The following is a 20,068-nucleotide window of genomic DNA, read 5'->3' as shown; positions in this document are numbered from 1 at the left end:
TAATATTTATAATTGAAATGTACAGTTTCTAAACACACTATATAGTTATCTGTTCCAGTACTAGTAAATATTTGTTCAAACAACTTATTAATGTCGTTTTCTATTTTGATGAAGATATTATATATTAAGAATCTTATTTAAGGAGCAATGCACATTTGTCCCTTCCAGGCGTAATCCAAGAAAACTGAACATGGAAGCCAAAACAATGCTTTAAAGCTAGCTACGAATTGACCTCGACAACGAAATGCACAGTTTGGTACTGTTCAACTGTAACTAACGTTCTGGTTGTCCTATATGATATATCGAGCTAATCCAGAACTATATTTACCGGAACATTACCTAAAAAACTGAAATATAATAACACAATGAGTTCTACATCTTCTATGCCAAAACAATGGTGATGAGAGCCAAAACGAACATAAGACGCACCATTTGATTGGTCGAGACGGAATGGTATCCTTTCGGAAAGTGACTGCAGCGTTTTTCTTATCTACTGCGTGTCTGCGAACTGACACAAATGCATGGGCCCAGCTGAAATGTTCATTGTCGTCAACACACCGTACCTCTGTAGCAGATTTATGACGAAGAGATCGCAATTGTCGTTTAGTTTCTCCTCATAATGGAAGAACCAGAACGAGCGCTTAATCCAAGCGCACAGAATGGTTCTAACAGTACATGTGGTGGTTATGCCTCGACCATGGGGCGATTTTTCCATCAGAGATCTAGTGCTTTTGACTGTATGCACCCTCCCTCCGGTGGTGTAGGAGTAGGGGTGGGGGTCGGACTGCCCCCTCCCCCACCCTCAGGATTCGGGTACTCCGGCTATCCCGGAGAGTGGGGGTTTATGTCGGGGTCGTATTCGCCTGGATTTAATTTCAATAGAACGTTTAACACGCCATCGGCCAATTTATTTCCAGTGTCTTCGCGGGATTTCAATGTATCCCTGCCTTCTGTGACGTCAGGACCTCCTCCCCTCATAGGGTCCAGCCCGACCTCCGGGGTGCTGCCGTGCGAGACATCTGACGCATACGAGTCGGGTTTGTGTGGGTCGTCATGTAGCCCGTCACCCACGGGCCACTGTCTGACAGACGACCTGGACCGGAAGGAAAATAAAAACAGAGGTAAGCTGTTATTATTGCAAACATCGAGAATTACACGAGAAACTGCTTATTGTAAGTGCAAATTGATGGAGCATATGTGGTAACAACAGTATGACGTCAATCTGTAAATATGAACACCATTAATAAAACACATTTTGAAATAAGCTGAAAAGTTTGTTTCCAGATTCTTTTCTAAATGTCATTCTCAGCTGCTATGCGTACAACAGAAAGAAATTTAATTGATGCTGATTATAAAAAAAACATTGAAATTTCGCCTACATATGACATCACTTGAATTACAGCAGAAATATTAAAAAAATCAAATCAAATAGTCTGTCTATAAACCCATTCAATTGACATTCAAAAGAGTCTTGTGTAGACACGCGGCCTTGATTTAGGCTACACTATTACAATAACGATGGAGGAAAAAATAGGGGAAGGTGTTACAATGCGAATTATGTTATAAACGTTAACACTTAATTAAACAACGAGAAACAGTTAAACCATGTATGATGCTACAGTAGTATGTTGTATAGTAATGTAGTGTATAGTTACTGTATTTATAGTAATGTAGTGCATAGTTACTGTATTTATATATAGTGACTGTATTTATAGCAATGTAGTGTATAGTTACTGTATTTTTATATAGTTACTGTATTTATAGTAATGTCGTGTATAGTTACTGTATTTATAGTTATGTAGTGTATAGTTACTGTATTTTTATATAGTTACTGTATTTATATTTAGTTACTGTATTTATATATACTTACTGTATTTATATATAGTGTATAGGTACTGTATTTATATATAGTTAATGTATTTATAGTAATGTAGTGTATTGTTACTGTATTTATATATAGTGCATAGTTACTGTATTTATATATACTTACTGTATTTATATATAGTTACTGTATTTATAAATAGTTACTGTATTTATATATAGTGCATAGTTACTGTATTTATATATACTTACTGTATTTATATATAGTTAATGTATTTATAGTAATGTAGTGTATATTTACTGTATTTATATATAGTGACTGTATTTATAGCAATGTAGTGTATAGTTACTGTATTTTTATATAGTTACTGTATTTATAAATAGTTACTGTATTTATATATAGGGTATAGTTACTGTATTTATATTTAGTTAATGTATTTATAGTAATGTAGTGCATAGTTACTGTATTTATATATAGTGACTGTATTTATAGCAATGTAGTGTATAGTTACTGTATTTTTATATAGTTACTGTATTTATATACAGTTACTGTATTTATATGTAGTGAACAGTTACTGTATTTATATATAGGGTATAGTTACTGTATTTATATTTAGTTACTGTATTTATATATACTTACTGTATTTATATATAGTGTATAATTACTGTATTTATATATAGTTACTGGAATTATATATAGTTACTGTATTTATATATAGTGTATAGTTACTGTATTTATATATAGTTACTGTATTTATATGTAGTGTATAATTACTGTATTTATAGTAATGTAGTGTATAGTTACTGTATTTATATATAGTTACTGTAATTATATATAGTTACTGTATTTATAAATAGTTACTGTATTTATATATAGTGTATAGTTACTGTATTTATATATAGTTACTGTATTTATATATAGTGTATAGTTCCTGTATTTATATATAGTTACTGTATTTATAGTAATGTAGTGTATAGTTACTGTATTTATATATAGTTACTGTATTTATATATAGTTACTGTATTTATATATAGTGTATAGTTACTGTATTTATATATAGTTACTGTATTTATATACAGTGGTCCGTTATATACATGTAGTAGTCACTGTACCTTAAAGTATCTCATACAATATATAGCTACTGTATTTTATTATTATTATTATTATTAGTTACTGTGTTTTATATTATAGCATTATATATAGTTACTGTAATTTAAAGTGTGACATTATATATAGTTACCGTATTTTATATTATAACATTATACAAAGTTACTGTATTTCATAATCTAACATTATTTATAGTTGCCGTATTTTATATTATATCATAATATATAGTTACCGTAATTTATATTATAGCATTATACAAAGTTACTGTATTTCAAAGTGTAACATTATTTATAGTTGCCGTATTTTATAGTGTGACATTATTTATAGTTACCGTATTTTATAATATAACATTATTTATAGTTGCCGTATTTTATATTATATCATAATATATAGTTACCGTAATTTATATTATAGCATTATACAAAGTTACTGTATTTCAAAGCGTAACATTATTTATAGTTGCCGTATTTTATAGTGTGACATTATTTATAGTTACCGTATTTTATAATATAACATTATTTATAGTTGCCATATTTTATATTATAACATTATTTATAGTTGCCGTATTTTATATTATAACATAAGATTGAGCTTGTGTTTTTCATAGTATAACATTTTATCACATAATGGACTGTATTATCCAGTGGATATACCAATGTCATAATTTTGCGTATTAAGTCATGTTATATGACCTATCAGCCCTGTGATTGGTTGTGAATTTCAATTGTTTCAATTGTGACGTCACGCCTAGGACAAGTATATGACGTCACAGACTTATGCACTGGAGTCAAAATGGCGGCTTTTTACATTACAAGGTTGCATTAATTGTTGTTTTACACGAATGAATGCCACAAAGCTTGATTATGTGATAAAAAGGATTCTACACTCGTTTCCATTTCATATGAGATTTATGAAACCCGTCACGAATTTTTCATGTTAGCTCGCCAGAGGCTCACTAAATTGAAAAATTCTTAGACTAATTTCATAAATCTCATATGAAATGGAATTTCATGTTAGATCCTATATATATCAAGTTACTGTATTTTATAGTATTACATTGTAAAAACTTACTTATTTTAAATGGATCGAATTATGTATAGTTTCTGTATTTGAGAGAATCACATTAACTTAATAGTAAATGTATTTTATAGTATGAAATTGTGCATAGCATTTGTATTTTATAGTATCACATTATACTTACCTTACATTGTTTACTGTATTTTACAGTATCACATTATACTTACCTTACATTGTTTACTGTATTTTACAGTATCACATTATACTTACCTTACATTGTTTACTGTATTTTACAGTATCACATTATACTTACCTTACATTGTTNCAATTTCATGCAACCTCGAAATGTAAAAAGCCGCCATTTTGACTCCAGTGCGTAAGTCTGTGACGTCATGTACTTGTCCTAGGCGTACATTGTATCACACTTTATATCGTTATTGTATTGAATATTATATATAGGATCTTACAAGAGCTTCCATTTCATATGAGATTTATGAAATGAGTCTAATAAGAATTTTTCACTTTAGCGAGCCTCTGGCGAGCTAAAATTAAAAATTCATTACGAGTTTCATAAATTTTCATATGAAATGAAAACGAGTGTAAGATCTTTGTATCACTGAATCAAGATTTGAGGCATTTACTCGTGAAACTGGACAATTTCATGCAACCTCGAAATGTAAAAAGCCGCCATTTTGACTCCAGTGCGTAAGTCTGTGACGTCATGTACTTGTCCTAGGCGTACATTGTATCACACTTTATATCGTTATTGTATTGAATATTATATATAGGATCTTACAAGAGCTTCCATTTCATATGAGATTTATGAAATGAGTCTAATAAGAATTTTTCACTTTAGCGAGCCTCTGGCGAGCTAAAATTAAAAATTCATTACGAGTTTCATAAATTTTCATATGAAATGAAAACGAGTGTAAGATCTTTGTATCACTGAATCAAGATTTGAGGCATTTACTCGTGAAACTGGACAATTTCATGCAACCTCGAAATGTAAAAAGCCGCCATTTTGACTCCAGTGCGTAAGTCTGTGACGTCATGTACTTGTCCTAGGCGTACATTGTATCACACTTTATATCGTTATTGTATTGAATATTATATATAGGATCTTACAAGAGCTTCCATTTCATATGAGATTTATGAAATGAGTCTAATAAGAATTTTTCACTTTAGCGAGCCTCTGGCGAGCTAAAATTAAAAATTCATTACGAGTTTCATAAATTTTCATATGAAATGAAAACGAGTGTAAGATCTTTGTATCACTGAATCAAGATTTGAGGCATTTACTCGTGAAACTGGACAATTTCATGCAACCTCGAAATGTAAAAAGCCGCCATTTTGACTCCAGTGCGTAAGTCTGTGACGTCATGTACTTGTCCTAGGCGTAACGGCACAATTAAAACAATTGAACCTTACAGCCAATCACAGGGATGATAGGGCATATTACATGGGTTAATACACAAGATGTACGCAAAAAAATATGACATGGGTATATTCACTGGATAACACAGTATATTATATGAGATAAAACATTGTATATAGTTACTCGTTTCTTTGGTTTCACATTGTATTTAGTAACTGTATATCGTGTGTTTATCGTATTGGATCGTATATAGTTTCTATCTTTGACAGTGTCGCATTATATTATATAAAGTAACAATATGTTACTGTACCACAGCATAATAATTCCTGCATTGTATAGCATCACATTACATGTATATATAGTTTCTACATATAATATTATGTAGTTCATCATTATATATAGGTTCGCTAGTTAAAAGTATCACATTCTATAGAGTAACTACATTTTTATTGTAGCAGAATTTGTATAGTAACTTTATTTTACAATATTACATTATAAAGAGTTACTGTATTTCATAGTATCAAAATTTTTGCTGCAGTTACAAGGTATTACTTTTTTTATTGAATCAGTAAGATTCATCAGTTTGGAAATATTTTATAGCAAAGTTTTACTTTTTTACACACAAATAATGTATTTATTAAGAGTGATACTAGTAAGATTTTACAATTTACAATGATCACATCTAAAAACGAATTGTTGAAATAACTGCCAACTGTTTTATACCAGACCACAAAAATGTTTGCGGTTTCTAATGAATTTATATGTTCTATATTTTCCCCATTAAAATCATAAATTTGATATTGGCAAAATTGTAATAGGCTTTAATACACCGTTACTAACAGCACTGATTTATATTCTCTGAGATTACCGTAAAGCCAATGCTAATCAATGGATCTTGCCTTGCAATTATGCATAGTAGTGAATTATGCGTAGATGAAATGTTATGTGCAATTGCAAATACATTGATATATATTTATCGACACATGCATATTTACGTTATTTATTCAGTCTTGAAAAATGAGCTTGTACGGGTGGCTTTAAATAGTCATAACAACCGAAGTGTAAGTATACCTTACTGGTATTATATTATTATATGTTTTACGTGGTATCAAAAGATGGATTCATTGATTTAAACATATTTTATTGCAAATAAATATTTACAAAAGAATTGGCCACAAGTTTTCACAACTAATCACAAGATGAATTCATTACATGTTTTACGTGGTATCAAAATAGGCATACATGTATTGTAAGTATCTAAATAGGCATACATGTAATGTAAGTATCTAAATAGGGATATATGTACTGAAAGTATCTAAATAGGTATATATGTATTGTAAGTATCTATATAGGCATACATATATTGTAAGTATCTAAATAGGCATATATGTATTGTAAGTATCTAAATAGGTATACATGTATTGTAAGTATCTAAATAGATATATATGTATTGTAAGTATCTAAATAGGCATACATGTAATGTAAGTATCTAAATAGGCATATATGTACTGAAAGTATCTAAATAGGTATATATGTATTGTAAGTATCTAAATAGGCATATATGTATTGTAAGTATCTATATAGGCATACATATATTGTAAGTATCTAAATAGGCATATATGTATTGTAAGTATCTAAATAGGTATATATGTATTGTAAGTATCTAAATAGGTATATATGTATTGTAAGTATCTAAATAGGTATATATGTATTGTAAGTATCTAAATAGGCATATATGTATTGTAAGTATCTAAGTAGATATATATGTATTGTAAGTATCTAAATAGGTATATATGTATTGTAAGTATCTAAATAGGCATATATGTATTGTAAGTATCTAAGTAGATATATATGTATTGTAAGTATCTAAATAGGTATATATGTATTGTAAGTATCTAAATAGGCATATATGTATTGTAAGTATCTAAGTAGATATATATGTATTGTAAGTATCTAAATAGGTATATATGTATTGTAAGTATCTAAATAGGCATATATGTATTGTAAGTATCTAAGTAGATATATATGTATTGTAAGTATCTAAATAGGTATATATGTATTGTAAGTATCTAAATAGGCATATATGTATTGTAAGTATCTAAGTAGATATATATGTATTGTAAGTATCTAAATAGGTATATATGTATTGTAAGTATCTAAATAGGCATATATGTATTGTAAGTATCTAAGTAGATATATATGTATTGTAAGTATCTAAATAGGTATATATGTATTGTAAGTATCTAAATAGGCATATATGTATTGTAAGTATCTAAGTAGATATATATGTATTGTAAGTATCTAAATAGGTATATATGTATTGTAAGTATCTAAATAGGCATATATGTATTGTAAGTATCTAAGTAGATATATATGTATTGTAAGTATCTAAATAGGTATATATGTATTGTAAGTATCTAAATAGGCATATATGTATTGTAAGTATCTAAGTAGATATATATGTATTGTAAGTATCTAAATAGGTATATATGTATTGTAAGTATCTAAATAGGCATATATGTATTGTAAGTATCTAAGTAGATATATATGTATTTTAAGTATCTTAATAGGCATATATGTATTGTAAGTATCTAAATAGGCATATATGTATTGTAAAAGAAATGCTAATAAACGTTGTATAATAAATGTAGAGTTGTAACAGTGTCGCATTATATAATACATTTATTAATGTGATACAGTGTACTTATGTTTACAGACTGTATATACATTAGATGTTAATTGTATAATCATTGAGTAGGGTATGTTTTGTTCAGTATTATCTTTTATACATGTATTGTATAGGTATTAATATAAGTGTTGTGTGGTTTTTATATATGACAGAATATGTAATGTATATTAATTATAAATGGATTGTTTAGCGAATGGTCAAAGCACGACCAGAAAAAAGACACCTTCAGTAAAAAATGCAGTTTCTTTGTAAACATAATATAGTACGATTAATGGTGATTTGCATTTTGAATAGATTTTCTGATTGATGTTTTGTCAGTGAAATTTGTTGAATTAAATCGTAAAATTGAGTCCTTACGATACTTTAACATCTATAACCGTGACATATTATCGGTTCAACAATAAGTTAAAATCTGTAGAATAGCGAACATTCTGCATTACATAATTTGTAATTGATTTATGCTATAGGTCTATGAATTGGCACTTTTCTTAATGTAATGATGATACCAAACGTAGTGTAGTGTCGACTACTATTTACGCTGTAATTACTCCATTGATCTAATGCACGGTCTAACCTGAAACGTCAGATATACTTCAACGCCTAACTATCTCCACACAGTACATCAGAGTACATCGTAGTTCATAAAACAAATCTTTAAATAAGATTGAAAGTTGATGCATAGATACTACACTATATTTCCAAGTCAGGAGAAACAGAAGCTACTTTGGTATAATCCGACACTGTCTGTTGCAAGGTTACTGTAGACTTATGCTATATCATTCACTATCTGATCCTGAGTTAATCATGGAACATTTAGTTACATCTATCAACTTAATCTAATTGATAGATCTCTACTATAACGCCTTCAACATGTGTTTCCCATCGACTTTCAATTTCTCTTAGGATCATATTGCTATTGTGATTGGTCCTCACACAGCCGTGCCGCCTCCACGCGCCCCTTAGGGTGCTATAAAACTCCCCCAAACACATAAATCATACCCTCTGTGCAATCTCGACTGTCAATTAATGTATCGCTAATTTACACCCGCGTGCTTGATCACTTAATTAATCAACATTTAGTGAGATTCTCAGATTGGGCTGAGGACTTGTCAGATATATGTACACGTATTAAGGTATTGGGGTAAACAATACCTTCAAATGATTGCAATTATGTTCTGATTCCGGGTTATATAGGTTTTATTATGTTATTTTTTAAAATGTTATTTTACAATGTAACACATCATCCATACATGATTTTATTGAAAATCCTAGAAGTTTGATTATTATAATGTGTCAAACATGTGACATGCAAATGGTTTCTACTATTTCTTCTAACGGGCTGTAGCCGTCTCCTCTAATATATATAATGTATAATGACGGAACAAATACATATTGAAACAGTTAATTTGAATGAGAAATCCGTGCCAGACATGCATTAAACTCAAAGATAAACGAAGACACCTTGTGATTGAACCTATAAAACTTGGTAATATACTGTAAAATAAAAATTAAAAAAAAAAAAATCCCGCAAAAACATGAATTTGGTATGATATAGATAGGGGAAAATCAGAAATTAGCGAAATATAACGTCCTTGAAACAGGCTGGTAGATGAAAACCACGACATTTTAACCCACAAAAATGTAAATGATTCTACAGTATGCAGTATGCCAAAATAAATTGCACTGTGCCATGGATCTGATTCGTTTATCTTTGATGCTAGGGGCAAAAAAGGTGGAATCAAATTGAGAACTCCCGTTTAACACATATCGGAAATGATCGGAAATGATCGGCCATAATTATCAGACATACGACAGAGTGTGTAGAACGGTATGTCTGTTCTGACATTGTTCTGTGTCATAAACCCAAGACTTATCACATGTTAATGTTGAGACAGCTCACAGATATCTCCCTTTAATGGTCCGGATCGGAGAGATGTGTATGGTATGTTAATGTCCTACGGTAATACTGATTATAAGCGAAACCCTCGAATCATCAATGTCTCTATAGCAAATACACTTGTAAATGGTCAATTGATAAACACATGATTGACGTACATCTACACGACATCATTGGTATCTCTAAACAAAACAGATCATATTCACGAGTGTCGTTTTCAATCGCTTTTAACACGTTATTTTTTATAAATATAATGTTTCCACAAAGACCAAAAGTCACACTTTCTACACGACAATCATTAATTAAACAAATGAATATATGATTGCCTTGCCGACAAATAGCAACAAAATCATTGAAACACTAGAACGCGCAAAATCTACTTTTTATATGAATCCTTGTGATATTTGAGGGAGTATATAACGTGTACCTGTTTGTTATCTCATTAAACCTTAACCAAAAGTAAAAACAAGAGGCTGTAACAAGCCCCAAACGATACATCAATACCAATGGTAGGATGATAATTCATTACATATTTTCCACATTGTTTTTCTGTATTTACCGTTATAATATCAGCATATGATGTATTGCTTGTTAAATAGTTTATGCTGTAATGGTTCGAAACTAAAAAGAGTATATGTTTCTTCTCTCGATCTATTACCTTGTAAAGCAAAATAAGTTTGTGTTGTAGATCTTTAAGAACTGTTTATAAAAAACGAGTTAAGAAGCTTTTTTGAAGAAAGAAAAAAAGAAAACTCTCAGGCTTTTACAAACAATTACCTTTTCCTAAATCCTCATTGGTTCGATCATCATCACGTGTAGGTACTTTAAAAACAGCAGGTCAATTTTGTATATATAATGTCACCTCCAGTGTAATGTCACAATACTCTCTGTCAAATGCAGTACGCTTCTCCTTACAGTTGTCACGCGTTCTATTTAGTCAAAATGACAAACACTATCAGTTATAATGTCTAATATAACAATACAACGTTTATGTCGTTGACTATGTGGCTATATGAACATGACAAAGTTACACTGACCTCTACTTCCAATAGGTCAATATCACTTTCTCCCATTAATATCCACATATTCACCTCAACTAAAGTCCATAATTGATAAGTATATGTGTAATTAACGAAATGATGCTATTTTCTATTATACTTATAGAGCTGTTTTGTCTATTGGTTAGGCTGAAACATCAGTCATGTACCATACATATTGCACCAATCAACATGATCACATACATGTGTACACATCAATACCAGCAGCAGGCCATATCAAACGCCCAGAAGAAACGTCCCAAACAGATAATTGAATTTATACCTAACCCACTCCCTGATAAACTCGAGGATTATTTGTTTTTAGCTACACAAATATAACTGAATTCTTATCAAAACATGCTTGTTGATTTTATGTGTATTATACTAAAAATATGAGTAATCTCGTGTAGAAATGTATTCCACTATATCAGCATCTTCAGTGAAGCGTGTCATATGCCGTCAATGATGTGTCTGGTGTGTGTTTTGTTTTGGGAGTTTGATGTAGACTTCTGGCGACCGATATCTGAGGTAGATGATTCTCCAACATGTCTAGGCCCTGATGTTTTTTACTGAAAAAAATGTTTGCATCGCTTACATAACTGATATTTTCCATATCATTGTATTTATATCGATGTTATATGTCTCCATTGCAAAGCTTTCTGGAGTTGTACTTATCCTGCTTAGCATTTCTTTATCACCTTTTAAAGTTTGTCTTAATTGTACGCTCTGTTAAGTATCACCACTCGATTGTTCTCTTAAGGAGTCTTGTACTACTGCCAAAACTATGACTACATATCCGAAATGTTTTTTTGGTTTTTGTTGTTGTTGTTGTTGTAAGACTATTGCTTTGATAAATGATTTCTGAAAAGAAAACCATATCTTACGGCATTTTTATAACAAAAATGATAAAGATGAGGTAAACAAAGTATAATCAAAAACTGTTCTGAGTGTGCAAATTTAGCGGGGATTAGAATGGGGCATATTGACATTATGGAAATGGAACCCTGGACTTCAGATTGTTATGCTATCGCTCTTACCAACTGAGCTGCCTGGTCAACGACAACGTCCTTCCTTGGCCAGCTGTCCTTCAGTTATGTCCATAACTAAATGACTGGGAGGTGACTATATGCACGAAAACTACACAGTGCAGTTGGACAGGGATCCTTCAGTTGAACGAAAAATGAACTATTTTTAAAAAACACCGCTTCAGGGTCATCTTGAGTTGTTAAGTATTTCTATTCCACACAATGATATATTCCAACAGTAATTGGTCAGGGTGTTAGTTACTTCAGCAAAATATGTGGGTAAGGTCTATCAAGGGACAGGTATAATGTCCTACAAGGTTGAATGTAAGATCCTCTCAGCGCGAGGAAAAGAAAGGTTCTGCCTAGGGAGGGAATGGGGGGGGGGGGGGGTNTTCATTCTTTACAGACAACAGCGACCCTTATAAGCTAGATTTATCGGTAAAGCCCAGAAAGGAGAGGACGGCGTTCACAAAACATCAGATCCGGGAATTAGAGAAGGAGTTCTGTGTCCACAATTATCTGACGCGGTTACGGCGCTACGAGATCGCCGTGGCCCTGGACCTTACGGAGAGACAGGTAACGTAGCAACTAAACGAGCTCTTTATCTCAATTCCAATACTTTACGTTACAATGTTACGTCAATTAAAGAAAAGGCAACCAACCCAAAGGTCTAATTCTCGCGATCTTATTGCAAATCTGACAAGAATGTCTCGAAGTCATTGATTTAGAATCGGCAAGTGGTGGGCCGCTAATTTTCGAGAGATCATCAGTAAGAATTTGTTTGAAGGCATGAATATGAGTTAACAATTAAATGACTCGAGTGACAGCAAACTCATCGTCTGGTTTGACGTAAATTTCGACTTGAAGTTGATAAAATAATATTTGTTTTGTTGCGCAATTGATAAGTCCCCAAATGATTCTCAATGCAGTGAACACGTTATGATATAATCAGTTATCGAATGTCTAGAGACCATAAATGGTTGGTCAAACACAAACGAGTCTATGCTTTTTTAAACAGGGTAAGTAAATAGCCAATATTAATGGATCTTTGATTATCCAATAATATTTGACTAATCAAATACACGCGCTCTTAATGGCAATGGAAGCAACGGAGAACATGCCATAATGTCAATATGCCCCGTATAGCAATCCATCTTCAACAGCTTAAGGGGGGTTTAAGATCGAACTTCAAATTCTGACTTTTGCTCAATAATTCATGTACATGTTCTGGTAATCACGAATAGAAAACAGTTTGAACTTCTTTTGTTTTACAAATTTATAATTAAGGGGAATATCTAAAGTTGTCTTGAAAGACCTCATCCAGTATGCCGGGATCTAATTTCTCGTGATATCGTGTGACATAATTCCATAATGTATCTAAATATTTATTTTAATTAATTAGATTTTGTCATTAAAATATTCTCATTCTGTTTCATATAAGATTTAGGCATATTTTAACAGTAATATAATGGTATTTTCTAAACAGGTGCCACATGATTAACTTTGATTGAATGATGTGAAACTTAACAACTGAAGCTTAATCTGCACATTACACTTCTGTTAAGACAGCCTTATTAATACTTTCATTTGACCTCTGAAATACAACATGGGATATCGATATCGTGTAAAATAAAACGCATCGACAATTTCTTCCATATTGACGGTATTGCTCTACAAAAACCAAACAGTAAAACGATTTTATTAAAAGAAGTACAAACTGTATCAATCAAATCACCTTTAGCTGATTGAACTGAAGATACATTCTTCAACATTCAGCCCCTTATATCGAGAGAGTCCTTTAGGATTGGTAAATTATTACACCCTGTCACACGTTTAACTGTTTTGTAAAATCTACATATAATAAATTAAATATATAAGGTAATTATCGTTATAGATCATCATACTGTTTAACAAACAGAAACGTCCTCTCAAATGAAATACTGCGTTATGTTATCAACACGATATCAAACAGATATGCCTAGGAAGGCAGCACAATAGTAATTCGATTATATCATGTTAAAGAAAGCACAACCGCTAAAGGTCAGATCAAGTCTTTCCTTTACATTTATGAACTGCAATACGCATAACAATGGGTAAGCGGCTGCTACAGGTTGGGAACAGTAATATTGCTTTCAGTCTCAAATTAAACAAAATATCCTTCGATTCCATACTATCTTTTTGAATAATGTCACCTTCTTTTCCTGCTGGATTCTAACTCAAGTAACAGAACTATATAAATATAAATATATACTGTGTGTTTGTATTCTGAGATGTTTTCTTTGGGGTTTTTTCAGGTAAAAGTGTGGTTCCAAAACAGGCGGATGAAATGGAAACGTGTAAAAGGTACAAAGTTAGTGAAAGACAAAGTGGACGGACAACTGAAGCCAATAATGGCCCCTAATATAACTTCCACTAGTGTATCACAGACCGAAATGGACGACACACAAAGAAATTCTGTTTGTGACATGCCACCATCTTGAAATTTATTTTATAGTTTTTGTGGTTAATCAAAAACAACGCATCTGATATGTTCATAAATTTACGATGTGTGTCGAGACCAGATGGGAGTATCATAGTATCGGTTTGTTTCTGAGGAACTCAATGTGGATTGATGGACAATACATATGAAATGGTGGCTGCCATTTAGAAAGAAATGGTGAAAGATGAGTCTGTGATCCTGGTGAAAGAAACACCACCTAAGTGGTGTATACAAGTCGACCATGTCAGCAAATATACGCGTAGAAATAAATAAACAATCTAACGAACTAGCCACTATTTATACAACTATATACTGCGCGTATCAAATGCACATTTTCAGACACTGATCGAAATCACAGAGGCAAGCCTCGGTTTGTGTGATGTGTGTGTCTACTGAGTGTGACGATGAAGGTGATTAGGTCAAAGGTCATCTAAGTTTAAGTGACCACGTGGAGCATGGGTTCAGTAAGTGCAAACTCAATGATTGTAAGGAACTGTAAATGTAAATGACACTGAAATAGGAGAGTTTACCTTTACTATATTAGGGAAAACCTGCAATTCATTAAAGCAAGTCGAGCAAGCATGGGAGGGCAAGTTTCGATATAACTTATTCATGCTATATTGCACGGAAGGTTTTGTGTAAGGTTACATGGGTAGAGTCATATGGTCTCTATTGTGATATAACCTTACGTTGGAGGATATCAAAACGTTAATTTGCGGTTTATGAGAGAAACTAAATGACAAACAAATGATTAGACTAGTAAATTATGTAAAAAAATGAACAATTCGGTCCTCACAACGTCCTGTAGAGAGAGTACTGTCGCCTCCATACTGAAAGGCAATCATTTATGTAATACAAGCACTGACGTCATGTGATAGTTATTAAGCTACGGAAGCAAAATGAGTCCATATATCTGACGTACATCTATGGATTTACAACCACACACATTGGAATCTGTGTACCAATGTATCTGTCTTTATCGCAATGTATGTCCTGGTTTTACAATATATTTATTTGTATTAAATATATGACATTTCTATTTCTGAAAGTTGACGATGACGCGCGCTGAACCGACAGTGATTTGCCGCATTATCGCGAAAAATGATATATATCATATATGTTCCTATAGAAGGATAGGTAAGTGATAGGGGTCGATGTGTGTGTTGGACGCTTTTGCATTTGATATGAAAGGATATTTTATTGTATATATGCAGCATTTTTGCATGAAGATTTAAATAAGTCGAAACAAACAGTGGTCTGTTTCTGGATTCTTCTTGTAACAAGTCTTAACTTTTAAAATTTCTCAATTGGAAAATGCTTCAATTTTCTTAACTTTTGAGATGTTTGTTACAATTATGTTTTTATCCCCATATTGGAAGAAAGCGAAACATATTTACATGTACGTGTATGAATGAACAATGTATGTATGATAACTTGAAGCATTGTTTTACGATTTTAGTATGGTATACATAATTGTGACTATAATTTATACAAATGTATCGGAGAATTGTTTGTACAACTGTATTAGAACAATATTAAAATGTTAACATATTATTTTGAGTTTATTCTTCATTTTTACAGGAATGGAATTTCAATTAAATAACATTTCAGAAATCGAAAACATGTGACATCGGGGATCAATAACAAATATAACGATCATCACTTGATTGATTTAAGGCATCACAATAAGAGGTTTGGTTTAGGATTGTTTAACGACCTATACACAGCTATGGTCATTTAAGGACGGCCTTCCATGTGTGCAAGATGCATGCGTGTATTGTATGCGTGTGTTTTGGGAGGTTGCGATATGTTAGTGTCTGTCTCCTTGTGATAGTGCGGAACTGATGCCGACTTTATAGTGCTACCTCACTAAAATATACTGCTGTAGACACCCAACAGGACACCTCACCCGGTCACATTATACTGACAACGGGCGAACCACTCGTCCCATTCCTAAATTGCTGAGCGTTAATCAGGATTAGAAACTATCATTTTTACAGACTCTGGTATGTCTTGGCCAGGGGACAGAACCCAAAGTCTGCCTCACAGGGGCGAATGCTCAACTTAAGGCCAAAAGTGAGGCATTGCCAAGGGAGACATTAGAAAGAAGAAAATTGTTTCGAAAGAAGAGAAAATATAAGATCCCAAATTTAGTCGCCTCTTACAATCATGCAATGGGGGCAGCATGTACAATTCTTACGCCTTACCTGTAGGAACTCAAATTTAGCAGGTAAACAGTTGTGTTTTTTACCTCAAAACAATAAATATCGATTATCAATATGTCTTTAACCTTGAATCATAAATACAATATATGTTTCCTTAATTCAAAAACATATTCAAGTAAACAAAATATACCACAGCGTCATCACGCAACGACAATACAAAACCTAAGTCTGATACGAACAAACATCAGCATGAGCCATGTTCACAGATCTTAACGGTAAATTGTACCGTAATCTTACTGTAACTGTCCACGAATGATGTTTACCGCACCACATGTAATACCTTATTGACCTCAAATCCAGAAAAGGATTTTAGTCACTAGTGATGTAAAACGCTTGAACAATGAAATATCATTGTAAAAAGCAATGTGATTATGACAGAAAAGGTTCAATGCAAATTGAAGACTTTTTGAAAGAAATGGTTTCTTTGTTGACAGGACGATTCTGCTCTTGAATAGCGATTGATATATGTGAACTCTAGCAGGAGAGAGGGATGGTATGTTACTGCTGAGAAAAGGAAGCTAACTGATTGTGTAACTAGAGAAGCCACGCTTTTTGGTTCGGTTCAATGATAACTTTTGTTTAAAAATAAGCTGTATGTTAACTTATTATTTGAACCTGATAGAGTGTCTCCGATATTTTTTATTTAAGCTTCTAGAGAATAAGTAAATCATAATCAGATCGCCTAAAAGTGTGACGCAATTAAATCTTTCCATACTGTGGACATGTGCCATTTTCATACAAGACATCCGCAACGGTAATAAATAGGTATGTAACAAAAGTCGAAAACATGACGGAAATGAGTCAGTATAAATTAAGCAAATGAGTCTCTACAGACATGCGCTTTGTCGTATCGGTAATTTTTTGAACGTGAATCCAAATTTAATATGATCGTGCACATTGCTTATCAGGTAACACTACATGTACATACCAGATTTTCGGTTCATCATTTCAACACGCGTGACTTTTCTTTTTTCCACATAAATACGAAACATATGACATACTAATTATAAGCTAACTCCAAAATGTATACAGTAAGTGTTTAAAGTCCCTATCCATTGCAAATATTTTTCGTTGTTTTAATTTTACTCAATCCTTTCTTTTATTCTAGAGATATCTGTATATATATAATAATCACTACACATACAGAGAAATGAAGCACCTGATTTAAATCATTGCAGATGCAGGAAGCCAAAAGAAACATATGATGTTTCTGCACCAAATATAACTTATAATCAATTTTGTGCCCACTTCCATGTTTCTTGAAACATGAAGAAAATAACGTCAACACACAAGGACAAACTTCTTAAAGTCGATATGATATGACAACAGCAGATCCTTGACGACACAAAAATAAATAGAAAGACATGTTAATCTCACAAAAATATCACAATTAAACCATAGACCCCGGACAGGAGTGTGGCTGCTGCACCACATGTGGTAACCGTCATGATACCCCTGTCAGATACAGAAAGTACGTCGATTTAACAGAAAGTTGACATGGAGGTGAAACAGTCTATGAAAATAATTATATCAGACATATATTATCTTCATGGCCTTATAGATTTGCGATTATATACATATTTAGTCATGATTTCATAATGATAATTAAACTGGCAACCGGTAGTTGTTATTCCCTGCTTAACGTTCAGCATTTAAGGGAATGGCAACAACTGGTTCACCCAATGTCAGTATAATATGACCGGGCGGAATGCTGTGCTGGGTGTCTTCGGCATGGCATTTCAGTGAGATAGCACTATAAAGTCGGCATCATTCCGCACTATCAAAAGGCGACAATCACACCAACATACCCTGTCTCCTGCACATACACACACAAACACGCATACACTACACACATGGAGGACCTTAGAAAATAAAATCAAATAAACTAGACTTGAAACAAGAAATCTTCATCAAAGACAGATTTCATATAAGCACTTTTAAGTTACCTTAGGTGGAAACAAAACAAAACAGATATAATTTCCCTAGTGCAGAGTACAGTGGTGGATGTGGTACCCCTTGTGCTTAGTACAGTGGTGGCTGTGGTACCCCCTGTGCTAAGTACAGTGGTGGCTGTGGTACCCCTTGTGAAGAGTACAGTGGTGAATGTGGTATCCCTTGTGAAGAGTACAGTGGTGGCTGTGGTACTCCTGGTGCTGAGTACAGTGGTGGCTGTGGTACCCCTGGTGCTGAGTACAGAGTACTGTGGTACCCCTTGTGAAAAGTACAGTGGTGGATGTGGTAACCCTTGTGAAGAGTACAGTGATGGATGTGGTACCCTTTGTGCTGAGTACAGTGGTGGCTGTGTTACCCCTTGTGAAGAGTACAGTGGTGGATGTGGTACCCCTTGTGAAGAGTACAGTGGTGTCTGTGGTACCCCTGGTGCTGAGTACAGTGGTGGCTGTGGTACCCCTTGTGCTGAGTACAGTGGTGACTGTGGTACCCCTTGTGAAGAGTACAGTGGTGGATGTGGTAACCCTTGTGAAGAGTACAGTGATGGATGTGGTACCCCTTGTGCTGAGTACAGTGGTGGATGTGGTACCCCTTGTGAAGAGTACAGTGGTGGATGTGGTACCCCTTGTGAAGAGTACAGTGGTGGATGTGGTACTCCTTGTGAAGAGTACAGTGGTGGATGTGGTACCCCTGGTGCTGAGTACAGTGGTTGATGTGGTACCCCTTGTGAAGAGTACGTACAGGTTATCAAACATCGACGAATGTAGAAAGATGTGTCCCTGCATCAGACTGTAACAAAAAATTGATGTCAAATGATCAATTCAAAATCGACTCAAATATCATCAAATATTTAAATGAATAGGTTGTTTTTGTATTTCCATACTCACGTAACTCTTCAAGAATATTTTTTCTGTTCGGCTTTTTAGAAATTGTATGCTATGATAAATCATATGTTCTTTCTGATGGAGGGGATACATGGTCTCTTAGCATCAAATGTTCATTCATATATTCGTTGCATTTAGTTTGAGTTGTAATGTTCCTGGCTTTCCTATACAACACTACATCATACAGGTCTTACTAACGGCCCGTCTTCAAGAGAGTCATTATCGACTAATATTAATAGGTCTTGTCGTTTTCTGCAATTCGATCCAGGGTGATGACAGGTCCATAGATAAGAGAACACATGTTCTCCGTGTAAGTGTTGATATGTCATTTTCACCCGAGAAAACTGTTATTAAGGCAATCTGACAAATTGGACATTCCAATTTAATTTCCGACATATTTGTAGATATTCCGATATCATTAACATCACTGTGTAGGTTATTTTGCATATTTTGTGAGCGATACAATACTACGTGAATGTGTACCATACACACTGTCCACTGCTGGGTACAGTAACTACAGCCATAGTGAGGGTTGGCAGAGTCGGAACAGTCCAGGTGAAT

General features: G+C 33.2%; 1 protein-coding gene across 1 annotated transcript; it reads left to right on the top strand.

Moving 5' to 3' along the window:
• Positions 1-423: 423 nt before the first annotated feature.
• Positions 424-15,991, top strand: LOC110446812 (homeobox protein MOX-2-like). The gene is made up of 3 exons (XM_021492123.1): positions 424-1,121; positions 12,376-12,545; positions 14,264-15,991. Exons 1-3 carry the CDS (start codon positions 620-622, stop codon positions 14,447-14,449), a joined length of 858 nt encoding a protein of 285 aa, XP_021347798.1. The 5' UTR covers positions 424-619; the 3' UTR covers positions 14,450-15,991.
• The last annotated feature ends 4,077 nt before the right edge of the window (positions 15,992-20,068 follow it).

This window comes from Mizuhopecten yessoensis, unplaced genomic scaffold, assembly GCF_002113885.1.
Source record: "Mizuhopecten yessoensis strain PY_sf001 unplaced genomic scaffold, ASM211388v2 scaffold3011, whole genome shotgun sequence".
Taxonomy (NCBI): domain Eukaryota; kingdom Metazoa; phylum Mollusca; class Bivalvia; order Pectinida; family Pectinidae; genus Mizuhopecten; species Mizuhopecten yessoensis.
Note: the sequence above shows the minus strand (reverse complement) of the source record. Positions and strands in the feature narration are given on the sequence as shown.

What these genes read in the sequence shown, in the direction of transcription:
- LOC110446812 (XM_021492123.1), top strand. Translation starts at nt 620, where the DNA reads ATGGAAGAACCAGAACGAGCGCTTAATCCAAGCGCACAGAATGGTTCT. An exon ending in GAAGGAAAATAAAAACAGAG is followed by an intron (nt 1,122 to 12,375) that starts GTAAGCTGTTAT and finishes CATTCTTTACAG; the next exon opens with ACAACAGCGACCCTTATAAG. An exon ending in TGGACCTTACGGAGAGACAG is followed by an intron (nt 12,546 to 14,263) that starts GTAACGTAGCAA and finishes GGGTTTTTTCAG; the next exon opens with GTAAAAGTGTGGTTCCAAAA.